Below are 14091 nucleotides of genomic sequence, written 5' to 3'. Positions count from 1 at the left end.
ATGGGCGTCTCCGGGTCAAACCTGTGCAGCTATCCTTGTCCTACCTACATTGTTAGGCAGCAGCCCTGTTTCTCTTCCTTTCTCTATACAGAGCTTCTTTGTTCCTTAATGATCATCTAATGCCATCATATTCTGCCATGATGCCTTTTTTCCAGTCTTTGTCCTTGACTGACCTTGATGCACGAAAAGAGGACAGAAGTGTTCAGAAGGCAGTGCTCACACCCAAGACTGACATGGGCTGTGCAGTCCATCTCCTGTAGGCACCTTTCAGCCATGGCCAGTCCCCAAAATGCTCACAGGAAAATGCATATTTTAGCATTTATACAGATCCTATTTTTGTATTTGCTTATTTTAAAAATTTAGCAGTGAAAGTGATGGCAGAGCAAGACTACACTTCTGGAATATTTACTGAACTTCATCAGACCTGATCTTTAATTTTGTAATATACCTTCCAGAATAGCAAAAACAGTTTTGAAAATATGATTGATAAACTATGAAATGGAAATGAAAACATAAAACAACTTCAAGACCAACAGAATGAAATATTAATGGTAAAGAGAGTAGTTTCAGGTTTCTTCTAGACTTTATAATTTATTTTTAACTATGCACATGAAATGTATGAACATACAAGTAATTAGATAACTTTTTACTTCTTCTGTTCTCATTTATTCATAGGACAATGACCACGTACACTTGGCTCTGTAGTGCACATCTCTTCGTGACCATGTCATCAGCCTAAGAAAGAAAAGAAAAAATTCTTAGCAATAAGAAAAATAGATGTGATGAAAGTGGCAAGAAACATCTCATAACATCTTGCATTTTTATCTGGAGAGCAATGTTTACGGGGAAAAATAACCACAGCACTGCAAGTTTTTCTATAGTATAAGGATTTTTTCATGTGGCATATTAATTCCTCTGAGGCCATAATCCCCAAAGACTTCTTAGCTGGCAGAAACACAAATTATGTTTTTTATACTGAAAAGGGACAATGACTATGTATACTTTGCCCTATAGTGCACATCTACAGGCACAGACCCCACTGCACACATGTTAAAAGAAAAAAACAAGATGGAAAGATAAGCTATCATTAGTCACTCTTGTTTCCTTGCCACTGAGCCATTTACAAGGTATTCAATTTACAACCTTTACTTATTGCAGACGCTGTAGGAGATGTACTATTTTTTAAGAGTTTGCATGTTTAAGGTAGAAAGCTAAGAGGGAATACACACACAAGTGAATATATAAAAATACAGATCAGCCACCTTATCATTTTAAAGCTGGGAATGATTTAAAAGAATAGCAAAAGCCAAAATGCAAAGTACTGAGGAAGAAAAGAAGACTATAAGTCAGTCCAGTATCTTGACTCCTAAAAAATGTCAAAGATCTTCAGAATTTGTGTTCAGCTAAGTCAAAAACATTTGTATGTGCATACTTACTATAAACACTGTGTACACTTTTGCGCTCTCGCTTTTCTTCTTTCATATTCCATTACATCTTCACTATGCTGCTTGATAAGCTATAAAAGAGCAGTATATTATAAACAGCAATCCAATTCACAGCTGGATCCAGACAACAGAGAGAGTTCTACAGAATGTCAAATACCTGTTATCAGAATGCAAACCAATATGTAACTGGGACCGTCCAGAATACAACATATCTAAATTAACAACTGAAAAAGGTGTGAAAACAATGCCTCATAGGACATTTTCTCTTGACCACATGGGGGGGGGGGAATCCCACTACCAGTTATAATTCACCACAGCCAAAAAAGGGGGAAACCCCAAAGGGAATCCATCCCACCCTGAAAACACTGTCAGCATGGAGAGTGCTGTTGATCCTGCATGATTCTTCCCGAGAGCTACTACACTCTGCTTGCTTTAACACCATAAAGTCTGTGAGTTCTCTGAAACAGAGAGTATCTTACATCTGCACTTTGCTCAGGAAAAAGGGGTCTTAATCTATTGAAATCAGCTAAAACCACTTTAACCAGAGGAAAAGTGAGAAGAGAATGCACTGGTAGTCTGATAAATACAACATTATCTGGGCACATCCCTAAGTCTTCTCTCTTTTTGGAAAGACTATGGGGAAAATAATGCTAAAGCATTAATCCAACAGGCTTGAAGAATTAACTCTGTTGTGGCTGTTTTAAGTTTGCAACAAAGAGAAGCTTAAGAAGTTGTTCATTTCTTAAAATAAGAGCACAACATAAAGCTGGGAAAACATAAGTGATGAACATAATCATGTTTCAAATTTGACACCTGCTATGACCATCCATTATCTCAGTAAACTCGGTTACTCGGTTGATTGCAGTCACTGCATTCATATCACTATTATGATTTTTAAGGAATAGTTAATTCAAGAAAACCGAATGAAAACACTTACGAGAGCCCACAAGGCAGCACTGGTGCCAAATGCCAAGCCAACTCCCAGCCAGTTTGGTTGGGCATTATTTGCTTTGCTCACAGCAGATGCAGAACGAGTAAAAGCTAAAAAGGCACAAGATTACAAATGCATTAACATTCCTCAGGGTGAAACTACCAAGTACGTACTGACATTCATGCCATCTGGAAAAACAACCAAACCACAAGAACCCCGAGCGAATGCAATGATGAAATGCATTACATTATACGAAGTCTCCATAACACTGTTACAGCCGATGCGCTCGTAGGCTCCCCGCAGCACACGCTCCCTGACCCGCGAGAGAGGGGACAGGGGGGCTGCCAACCACTCAAAAGCAGTGCTTTTTGCCCGTTCCCCAGCCACAGTAACAGTTTCTCCCCGCGTCTTCTGCTCTATAAGGATGTCTCTCACTGTCCCCCGCCTAAAGCCCCAGCCCCGGGACTTCCCCACCTCTGATCCGCCGCTAATGAAGCGCGCTACGGGCACAGCCTTCCAGGGAAGGGCCGGCACCACCATCGCGGCGAGACATGGTGAGCCCTCCCCCCGGCCTGGAAGCTACACCAACTTAAAACACAGAAAAGATTAAAAAATAACTAATGGGCTTCGATTAAAAACAGTAAAAGGAAAGAAGCTACCACCGAAGCTTCCTCTAACGCCAGAAGCGGACTGGCTGGCGGGGACGCCGCGGCCTGACCAGGCAGCAAAGCTCCCGCGGCCCTAGGTCAACGGGCCGGGCCGGGCCGGGCCAAAGCCCACCAACCTGCCCCGAAGGGGCTCTCCCCCGCCACCGCCGCTCACCAAGGCTAGGCGGTGCCGCCACCAGCCCCCAGCGCCTCACCGCCCTCAGGCCCGCCGCCATCTTGTCGACCGGACCCGGCTCCGCCCGCGGGGGTGGGACCACCCCGCCCCGCCCGTGCCCCGGCGCCCGGGCGGGCGAGCTCCGCCGCGTGAGACCCGGCGGGCCCTGCGCAACCCCATGGCTCTCCGCTCTTTCCCCCCCGCCGCCGCCACCGGGCAGCGGCGCCGCCGCTCCGGAATCACCCCGGGCCGGCCCCGGCCCCGCGGCGGAGCCCACACAATTGGCGGGGCGGGGCCGGCGCGGGGCCGTGGCGCATGCGCGGGGACGCCGTGACCCGGCTGGGGAAGCGCCGCGCTGCCATTTTGGCGGCGGCTCGGCGGCCGCTCGGGACCACGTGAGCGCGCCCGGGGCTGGCGCGGGGAGCCCGGCGCGCGCGGCGGCCGGAGGGGCCGGGAAGGACTGGGAAGGGCCGGGCCCGCGGGCGGCAGGCGGCGGGAGCGGCTAAATTCCAGCGGGGAGGCTCACGGCGGCGGCGGCCGAGCGGCGGGGACGGGACGTAGCCCGCCCGCCCGCCCACTCAGTCTCCTCCTCGGAACCCTTCGGCGGCGCCGGAGCCGGCGGCGGGGAGGATGCCGTCCGTGAGCCTGCCGCCCAAGGAAAACGCGCTCTTCAAGCGCATCCTGGTGAGTGGCGGAGCGGGAGGCCCGGGCTCAGCGGCGGGGAGCGGGTTGAGGAGGCCCCAGCTCGTACCCCGAGCCGGCGGGGAGCGGAGCCCCGGCGCCACCGCCCCGGCCGCGGCTCCTTACGAGCGGGGCAGGCCGGCCCCAGCGCCGCCCGTCACCCGCACCCTGTCCCGCCCGGCTGGGGCCGCGCCGGGGCCGCCGCGTCCGCCCGCTCGCCCAGCGGGTCCCGTTGCTGGCCGCGGTGAGGCACCCCGGGCTCTGGGAAATGCCCCGCGGCCGCTTCATTCATCGCTCGCCGTTGCAGCCGCTGTCCTGCCGAACACCCACCCTGGGTTCGCTTTATTTTATTTATTTTTTTTCTTTTGTAACTCATTGTTTTGCTGTAGGCAATAACCATGTTTGTTGCTCGGTGAGAAGATGGGTTTCGAAGGAGGAAGTGGAGAAGAATGAAGGTTTTGAAGTCTTCCCGAAGTTTAATTTGCAGCCAACTCTTGTGGAAATTTGTCAATCGATTTTGCTGGGTGGCGGCTGGCGTATAGATGAGATGTAATTTAGGCAAGAAGCCTGGTTTTCAGAATGAGGTTAAGATGGTCTACAGTCCAAATACCAGCAGAGTGGGCCCAATTCAGCTACATCTTAAGGAACTTGTTTCAGCTTTCATGCGGTGTTGCAGGAACATTGTGTTTCTAAGGGCTTAGGTTGAATTAGAAGTGTCTTAAATTTGTTAGTGAGCAACTTCAGTGGATTTATTTACAAGATTCTGTATATAGATGAAGCTGTTTTCTCTCAGAAGAAGTCGGTTTTGTGTAAAAATCTCATGCTGTCTTTCAAAGAGACTTAGACTACTATTTTGAGTCATTCTAAAGAGCAGAAGTAAGATGAGTACTGTTGTCCTGTTGGAGCAACAGCGCTCTTAAGGTTCTGTAAACTTCTGCCACTTAAGTGGGAGGGATGTGTACAGTCTTCTGTCACTTCTGTTTCCAAAATATTTTATGAAAATTGAGCATGTAGAACTAGAAAGCCCTATGCACAGGCATGTGGCCATGAGACATGCAATTTCAGTTAGGGTTAAAGAGTAAATACGAATTATAAATCTGATTTCTGCTTTGAAAAATTTGAAAGTCATGCTTTCAAGTTGGTATGACCTTGTACTGAGTGTGTAGTTTTTCATGTGTTATGGGCTGGGACAGATCTAGCCTTGCTGCTCAGTGATCCATCCTCCTTTGCATTGAGGATGGTTTGTGTGATTACAGGGTACACTGAATCAAGGAGCTTGTCCATGTTTAAGTTGGAGCGGGTTTGGTTGGTTTTTTATTTCTTTCCTTTTTTTTTTTTTTAATTTTTCCTTTTGCATGGATGTGTCTGAGTATTTGTGTGGAGGGCAGGAACAAATAAGGAAAGAGTGTCTTTGGAGAAAGTGCTGGCTCAGCACCCTTGCATTATAACTTGATTCAGACTAGAAAAGGTGTGCCCCAGTGCAAGCAGATTTCTCTACACTTTTTTTTAAACTGAAGGTCTTTAATAAAAATCGTGGTGTTTGAGGTATCTGGATAAGCTAAAAGCTGTTGTGTCATTGTGATCTTTTCCTGTGTCTCACAGGGATGAGCCTGGCAGACAGATGTGTAGTCTGGTATTTAAAACTGCCTTGTGATGTGGTATCTTTATGACACGTGGTGGATAGAAAAGGCTCAAAGCTGGTTTTCATCACCCTGAAAATTTTGCTAATGAACTACTTGTATGCCCTGTTACAGATAATGGTCCTACTTTGTGAAGTTTTAGTTATGTGTTTGACTTGAATCAGTGAGACATCTTTTAGGAAGTCCTAAGTGCAGGCCATAAGAAAAATTACTTCTCTTCCATTCCTTCACTCTTCCCTTCACACCTCTGTCATCCTGCAGCCTCTCCTCATTCTACACATCTTTTCTGAGACTGTAGCACTTCTATCTCTGCCACATCTTGTAGTGTTCTGTGGGAAGCTGAACAGCCGTAGGAAGAGCTGCCTGTGCAGCTCTGAGCCCCCTGCCAGGAAGGAGGTGCTCCTGGGTAAACCCATGCTGCTTCCTGGCCCAGCCAGGCCATGTGTCCTATTCAGCATGCCTAGATGAGGTTTTTTCAACAGATGCTTTGGGAACTGGCCCAAGTGTTACTGAAAGGATGCAATACCTTGCAGATACGTAATTGCTGGTATGCAGGCTGTTAACACAAGTATAAACCCATTCCCATTCTGAATCTTATGGAGATAATAAACATAGGAGCTCAGTGCATAACTGCCTTGTGTTTTTGCAAGTGAAGCATAAAGTTGGGGTGTTTTTCAATCTGTTTTGTGTGTGTTTTCAATTCCTGAAGCCTCATTTTTTTTTTTTTTTAAGACCCGTAACACAAATGTTATCAACCTGCCCAGTTTTGCATAGCAAAGGGCAATAATTAGCTTTTAGAGTTTGGTTGTTTTGTTTGTTCAGTAGTAAGCATCTTGCATGGTCAGTACCTTTCTCATGTGAATGGGTTTGCTCACAAGCCAGCATTTCCACTTACCTGACAAATTCTGAGTTCAGATGTGTGTACACTTTGTCTTTGCATGTTCAACACACTGTAACTAGACTAACCTCCCCTAGTCACTTTACAGGCATGTAGAGTTTCTAATAGAAACATTTTTCCATTTGAAAGACATTTTACAACTCAGAGTTCCTGTAGTACAGCAGGAAAGAGATCTGCATAATTAGCCTGAATAAAAAAAACACCCACAGGATTAGCAATCACTATTCTCCTTAAACTTGCACTTCCATTTAAAAAAAAGTGTCTAGCTCATATAGTTTCTATAGTTTTAAACTGTTTGCTATTAGGTCTACAAGTAGATGTTCTACTGCTCAGAGATTCTGAGGAATTTAGAGCAAAAGTGGGTCTCAACATTTGAACATGTAAAATAATTGAGTCTTTATGATTCTTTTGAATACACAATTCCTAGGCAGTTAGAAATTACTGGACAAGAATTCAGGTGGAGGCCAGGGAAAGGGTAAAATAGTAAGCAGAATGAAGTAATGGTTAAGTTGGCATTTTGGTACACAGAAGGCTGGGTGCACTGTGAAGTAATGGAAAAAGTGGTGTACTCCGTTTGCTTCTCCCCCCACCCCCCTTAGGATCAACTGTAGAACTAGTAGTTGTAGGATGTAAGATTGCTCATCAGTTACATTTAATTAAAAATCAGTCATTCCTGAACCCTTCCTGGAATTTTGCCAAATTATTTGTATGCTGTATCTCATCAGGTACAATTCATCAGTGATGTTCAGTTTTATTTCACAAATCCCAAAGATAATACTTATTTAAGTTTTCTTTGGATGTAGAACTTAAATATATTTATTGAAAAGGTTTTGAAGAAAAATTAAATATAGTGCTGTTAGGGGTGCCATATATTTTGTGGAAGAGTTTTTTTCAGTCTCTTGAAACATCAGGATGAAGTTCTTGGAGTTCTGGCAGACTAAGGTGGTCCGAGTATTTTTTTACCATGTGTAGTGAGCTTAGCCTTTAATGAGCAAAGAGGAAAAAAGTCCAAGCATTTCAGAAGTGAAAAGTCATATTTTTTGTTGGAAACAAGCAGTGCAGCTGTGTGTGTTCAGTCCTTGTTTAAACAGTTCCACTGGCTCTCAACTCTATTCCGTGCTGTAGAAGTAGTATACCAAGGAAGAAGATGCTGAACTGGTCTGAGCTGGTGTATATTGCATTGTGTGAACATCAGAGTTTCCCTGTTCAGGACTGGGGATTAGCCATGGCCGTTTTGACATATGGAAGCTATTAATCTTTCATCTCTATCAGTTTCCTTAGGTGCTGTGCAGGCTTGATTGGGCATGGCCAGAACCCATATGCTCCAGTGGGGCATTGCACTAATCAGAGTGTCTGCTGCAATGGGGACACTTCCCCTTCACCTGGTCATTTTTACTTTAACATTGCAGTGCTTGAGGGCAGTGTCTTTGAGCTGGTGGTCTTCCTTTCCATGCTGCCTTTGACAAGTGCTCTACTAAGTGATGGAGGAACTTCCTGGTGATAAAAAGCCTGTTGAACCACCTCTCTGCCTCTGCTGTAAATATGCCAAGTCCCTCATGCTGGGCCATCTTCCTGTTTCTTCATTCCAGAATCTACTCCCCGTCCCTGCACTTTGAAACTGGACAGACCAGTGCTTCTCCTTTACTAATACTTTCATCAGCATGAATTCTTTAAAAATATTGTTCTGCTGTAGAAATTCAGGTGCTGACTTTAAGATTGCTGAGGTGACAAGACTTAGAAATCTCTTCTTAAGTCATCATAATTCAAGATTAGACTTGATTTCTAGAATTTCACTTTTATCAGTAACCTAGTAAATTAGTTTGTTTGCAATCATTGTTGCATTTGCATGGCTGTACAGTAATCACTACTGGAATTTTATCATATATTGTCTTTCTGTTGAAATACAGAATTGCTAACATGGCTCTTCCAATTGCTTGTCTGTTGAGATGTCAGTTACTTCTTTTTTCTTTGCCAAGAGGAATACCTTACTTGTTCGGTAGTAGTAGGAAGAGAAATGGTGTCATGGCAGAAACATTGGAATAGAAGTACAGGGTAGACTTGCTGCTTTAAGGAGAATCACTGATTTTATTTTTCAGAACTATTTCTCAAAGCTGCTTAAGAAATTAATTACTGTTTGAGACTTTAGGATGCCATTGAGGATTCACTTGAGCAATACATGTTACTAAAGCCTGTTCATGAAATTGGGCCATTTTTTTGTCACTGGAGCTGTCAGAAATTGTAGAAACATGATTCACTGCTGTAAATTTCTGAGGAGCAGCATAATTTTATCTGTTTCGCTGGTGAAAATAAAAGACTCATTAACAAAAACATCCTCAGCTGTAAGATTCTAGCCAGTCTTACATTGTTAAGGCTATAGATACTCTTAATTGAACCCAAAGTGGGTTTAATTGGGGCAAGGGAGTTAATTATTTATATGCTACTACCCTTTATTTTGGTTAGAATTTGATGAAGCTGTGTTTATTTCTGTTTTTGAAAGGTTTTCTTAATGAGATTTTGTTGATTGGACTTTATCTGGATGTCTCAGGTTTAAATCTCTTGTCTGCAACAGCACTGTGTCAATGCAACAGGAGTGGGTGTAAGCAATTATGCATTTTCTGATTTTGCTGATAGAGAATTTAGAGAAAATTAACAATTATTCATTGCCACCCTTAAAAGGGAGGTCAGTGGGACTTGTTACAGGGATTTCTGTTGGCTTATGTGATATCACAGAATCAAGTTAGCAAACCTTGTAATGTTAAAGAACAACCTTTCTTATCTTAATAGACCTATTTAACTATTTCTCAATGCTCAGTGCTACCAGACCTCATCTTGCATACCTCAGTGCTAAGGGTGAGGAGTACTCTAGGTGTAATACATAGGTAGAAAATGCTAGTAGCCTCTCCATCTTGGATTATTTTGTATCGTGGAATATTTTTCGAGATAAATGGATACTTCAGCTCAGGTCTGAGTCCAGAACAACCGAGGCTCCTTTAAACATTTTTATGCCACATGTTGGAATTTGAATTGATACGCTTTGTTGTTTCAGATGATCGTTCAAAACCAAGCATATCCTGTGCATACTGGATCTCTTGTGAGGCACAGTCAGCTCAGGGATGAAGCCTGAATGTGGGGGTTCCAGGGTTGTGAACAGAAGTCAGTGTATTTTAGTTGACAGGGCCAAATTCATGGTAACTCTCCCCAAGAGGAGATTAATGTAAGCAAGTACAGGCCAACAGAACTCATTTTGAATAATGGGTTTTTTCAGCAAGTCTGTCTTCAGTAAGTGAGGATTTCTAGTCTTCTAGAAGAGCTGTAGTTAACTATTTGTCAACCCCTGTTTCCAGCTGAATTTTCTGAAATAAAGGAATGAGACCAATTCAAAAGCATAGACATAGCACAGATTTTTTTTCTGCCTTAGTATTAAATAAAAAGGTACACATTTCTTAGATTCTTCCTAACTAATTTGAATTTCAACTTTTTCTATTCCTCTAGTTGTATGCTGTCAAGCACTGCTAGTTAGGAAGATATCAGTGACTTACAAAAGGTAAAGCATGCTGTGCAGAGGAGGATTTATTAATCCCTTGAACCAGGCAATTGTTGAAGCTGTTTGTTACACTGAACAATTCAATTAATTAACACTTCAGAGCAGTGAAAGAGGATAGTTTGTTTCAATTTGACAGCAGAAAACTATGCCCCTTTTCTCCAGAGCTTTTCAGCATTAGCACAGCTGCAAGATTTGTGTGGTTTCTTCAGTCCTTGGGTTTATACATCTTGTGTTTGTCATGAAATTGAATCGGTGTGGAGTATCTTTTGCCTGGAGCTGCTGAGCTGTTTGATATGGTTAGTGCTCAAAGAGCCCACTAATTCATGGTGAGTAGTAGCTCCTAATGCTTCCATCTTCCAGCATCTTCTTTGCTGCATTTAGCTTGAATTAGTGCACCTTAGTGACTTGACCTGATCTCTTCTACTTGTAGAGAGAGGAATTGTGCTGGAAAACAGCCTTGAGCTGCCCAGTACCTGAGTTTACTATCTCTTAAGTACTGCCTCCAAACCATGCTGGAAAAAATAGATAGAATCAGAGTGGCAGATGTGTATGTCCTGCGCTGTAAGTGCACACCTTAGGTAATGCAAAGGCCAGGGATTCCAATGCTTCCTGCTGCCAGAGATCTCACAGCATCATAGTTGCCAGTGTTGCCATGGGATGCCCCAAGTGTACCTCCATGACTGCCACCGGGAGAAACTGTGGGGTCCTCTAAGAGCACGCTGCTGTAGTTGAAAGGGTTTGTTGTGGAATCACAGAATAATTTTGGTTGGAAGGGACCTTCAAAGGTCATCTAGTCCAACTCCTCCTCCATCATGGGTCGGCTCAAGCCTCAAAACCCTAGGGAAGAGGACAACAGTGTCAGATTTGTGAGTTTTGTTTGAGCAGCCCCTTCTTCATTGTACTTCCTCCTGGGGCCTTGCAAGTAAAACGCTCACCTGTGCCTTTGTGCTCTCCTGGTAACTCTTGTATATGATGAGGAATAGTCTGCAATATATTTCCTCTGATGATGACACTGGCTTGCTGAAGGAGAGAGGCTGAGTACAGTGAAGTACAGAGGAGTTCAGTTTGCAGCTCTGGTGTCTTTTGGGGCTTAATCTCAATATTGGCAATCATTTGGTGAAGAAAATAATATTCTTCAGCTGGTCTGTCACAGCACTGACTAAATTAGGTGCTTAATTCTACAGCAATATTTCTGGGTGAGAAGTGATTTCCTGTGGGGGTTTTGGTGGGGCTTTTTGTTTGGTTGGTTTGGGTTGATAGTTTTTAAGCACTGGGGCATTAGGTAGTTTATATTCATTTTACTTCAGTTAAATTGCAGATGTGGTGTGTTAGTTTCGAGTAAAGTGTGACCTGATAAAACACAGAGTCTTGGAAGAGAAAATAGTTAAAAGTTCTTCAAACTGTTTTTCTAAAATTCTGTCTCTTTAATGGAAATTGCACACTATTTTTGGTTTCTTTTCAATTTCAAAGGGCATAACAATTAGTAATGTGATCCCATTCCACCCACCTGGTTCTGCTGTATTGATTTAATTCTCACACTGCTCTTTCTTGTGCTGATTCAAGTAAGAATAAAAAGAAAGCAGTCAATAATGCCCCAGTGCTCCCATTTGTGAGCTTGGGGAGTAGATGGTACCTTCTTGTCTTTGATAATTACTCTTGAGGAAAAACCTCTAGTTCTTGCATGCTTGCAGGTGAGATGACAAAGGTGGTTTCTCCTTTATGTTGGTCTTCTGTGACTGTCTTAATCTTGCTCATGAAGCACTCCTGGGTCTGCTTCTCACCTGTTTAATCAGCTGCAAAATCCAGGCTGGATAGACTCCTGTGAGGGTTTTTGTTTTCTTTCACTGCTGCAAATTAATTTTAAAACACTCTTGAATAAGCTAGGTTGGACCTATGTATTGATTCTCAAGTGTTCCTGCTTGAAAGGGAGTTTTCTACTTTATGTTGTGATTGAGGTGATTCTTTTTGTAGGTCGAGTGGTACTTGGTGGCAGTGTAGATTCACTGTGAAGCTTCTAATCAGGCTCCTGGTAACACCTGTTGTTATGCTGAGCTAGAGCTGTTGAGCTGATCTTAACTCTTGGTGTTACTGAACATACAACACGCTTCAGTCTGCAGTGTAGTTATTATAAAATGTCTTATAAATAGCACATTTAAGTCTGGATGGCTATTAAATGATTTACATTAGTTTAAAATGTTTGCAGGATGTGAAGACTGCTTTGTGATAAAAGAGGATTTACCCTCCTGGGTGTGAATATGTGTAAAATATTTCATGTATAAATGGCAGAGTCCAGTCCGCTGTGGGCTGTGTATTTGAACCTGAGGGACATACCTGCATGTAGGAATGCTTCTCTTGACTAATAGCCTTTAGTTTCAGTTGGACACACATGTATTTGACCATTAAAATGTCTAGTTTCAGATGGAAGAATTACTTTGGAGGTAAAATACACTCCCTACTTATAGGTAGCTGTCATGGGTTTGATGCTGGCCAAATGCCAGTGCATCCACAAAAAATCATTCACCCATTCTCCTCCGCTATAGTTGAGCGGAGGGAAAGAAAAATTAAAAAGGAGTTCATGAGTTGAGGTAAGGATTGGGAAGAAGCATTTTAAGGGCAAAACAATCATAAAACTTAAAAAGGTATAAATAAAAAAAATCTATTAACATACTTAAAAGAGTATAATGAGAACTAAAACCTTTAGAACACCTATTCCCTCCTCCAGCCCTTCTCTCCTTCCTACTGACAGTGCAGGGAGACAAAACGTGGGGGTTTTAGTCAGTTTGTCACTTCTAAACAATCTTTCTTCAGTTTGCTTGGGGAGAGGAGTCTCTTGTGCTATGCCATGGGGCCCTTCCCACAGGAGACAGTTCTCTGTGAACTCTTCCAATGGGGCTCTAATTTTCACAAGCAGCAGTCCCACCCAAACCTGCGCAGTGTAAGTCCCTCCCACGGACAAAGCAGTCTTCCCACAACTGCTTTTCCATGGGCCATTTGGTTCATGGGGTACACTCTTTTAAAGATGAGTTGTTCTAGTATAAAAGCAAGCGTTCTAGCTCTAGAAGCAAGCGTTCTTTCTCTCTGTTCAAGCCTCTCACCAGATCACAGCTCTGCAGTATCCACATGCTTCAGTGCAAGCACCTTTTTTACACAGGCTGCCAGTGAATTCTACATCCCCCCCATGCAATTAATGAATTACACAGGGAAACAGTTCTGTTATAGTCCTCATCATGGCTTGCAGAAGAATTTCAGCTCTGATGTCCAGAGCATCTCCTCCTCCCTCTCCCTGTTTTGCACCGGCCTTAGTTGTCACCATGTTGTTCTCTTCACATATTTTCACCTTTTCTTTTTCTCTGACTCGGGAGAGAATTGGTGTCTGTAGGTTCATTTATTCTCACCCATTTATTCCCAAGTTCTGTCAATTGAGAAGTTTTATAGAGTTTTGAAGCACTGAAAGGTTGATCTCATCCAACCTCTGCATCAGGGAATTGCTCGCCGTGCCTCTCACTGCTGACCACATGGTCCCCACTGGCACCGTGTGAGCCACGCCAACCACCCGCTCCACTCAGCTCCTCTCTTCATGCAGGGCACCAAAAAGGACGAGCTGCCGCTGCCACTTGTGCCCTTCTGGCTAAAAGCAGCCAAGCAAATCTAGTTCATTGTGAGCCATGCTGAAACAGCAGCAGCCACCACGGCTTTGCCAGTCTTGGCTGTGCGGCCGTTCCCAGCCGCACTGAGCGCTCCTGGCGCTAGCCTCAGCGATGGGGCTGCTCGCTCCTGGCGCTGAGATGGGCCCTGCTGGCATAACCCTGGTGGCCATGCTAGACGGGAGCCCAGTGGCCCTCTCTACCGCCCCTCCAAGGAGAAGAAAAGAAGAAAGGAATAGTGTGCCTCTTTTACTTCTTAAATATGTCATCATAGCAGTGTTGCTAACCTCTCTAATTGGGCCAGCCAGTATGTCAGTCATCAGAGCCTTTAGGAATTGGCTCTGCTGGACATAGTAGAAGTTTCAAGGACCTTTTTTTTTTTCTTCTTCAGAAGTAGCCTCTGTGGCTTCCTCTGCCACCACTAAAAGCCAGATTGTGTTAACCTAATACAGTAGCAACAGTTGGAGAGCCTAGTTGTGTAAATTT

At 43.9% G+C, this 14091-nt stretch overlaps 2 protein-coding genes across 2 annotated transcripts in view; one reads left to right on the top strand and one right to left on the bottom strand.

Moving 5' to 3' along the window:
• Positions 1-547: 547 nt before the first annotated feature.
• On the bottom strand, positions 548-3358 carry NDUFC1 (NADH:ubiquinone oxidoreductase subunit C1). The gene is made up of 4 exons (XM_084204664.1): positions 3199-3358; positions 2383-2486; positions 1437-1516; positions 548-735 (listed from the first exon to the last, which is right to left on the bottom strand). Coding segments are annotated over exons 1-4 (246 nt in total). The 5' UTR covers positions 3260-3358; the 3' UTR covers positions 548-734.
• Positions 3359-3573: 215 nt separating this feature from the next.
• Positions 3574-14091, top strand: part of NAA15 (N-alpha-acetyltransferase 15, NatA auxiliary subunit) — a 36224-nt gene continuing 25706 nt past the window's right edge. The window contains exon 1 of the mRNA XM_084204663.1: positions 3574-3882. Coding sequence (XP_084060789.1) covers positions 3829-3882 — 54 coding nt within the window. The 5' untranslated portion in view covers positions 3574-3828. The remainder of the gene's footprint in view (positions 3883-14091) is intronic.

The sequence above is a fragment of the Fringilla coelebs genome, assembly GCF_963513975.1.
Source record: "Fringilla coelebs genome assembly, chromosome: 4".
In the NCBI taxonomy this organism is placed as follows: domain Eukaryota; kingdom Metazoa; phylum Chordata; class Aves; order Passeriformes; family Fringillidae; genus Fringilla; species Fringilla coelebs.
This window is presented reverse-complemented; position numbering and strand designations above follow the sequence as displayed.

Coding starts and splice junctions, on each gene's coding strand:
- NDUFC1 (XM_084204664.1), bottom strand. CDS start 3,259: ATGGCGGCGGGCCTGAGGGCGGTGAGGCGCTGGGGGCTGGTGGCGGCA. Junction 2,487..3,198: donor GGCGGCACCGCCTAGCCTTG/GTGAGCGGCGGT, acceptor GTGCCTTTTTAG/CTTTTACTCGTTCTGCATCT. Junction 1,517..2,382: donor GTGCTGCCTTGTGGGCTCTC/GTAAGTGTTTTC, acceptor GCTCTTTTATAG/CTTATCAAGCAGCATAGTGA.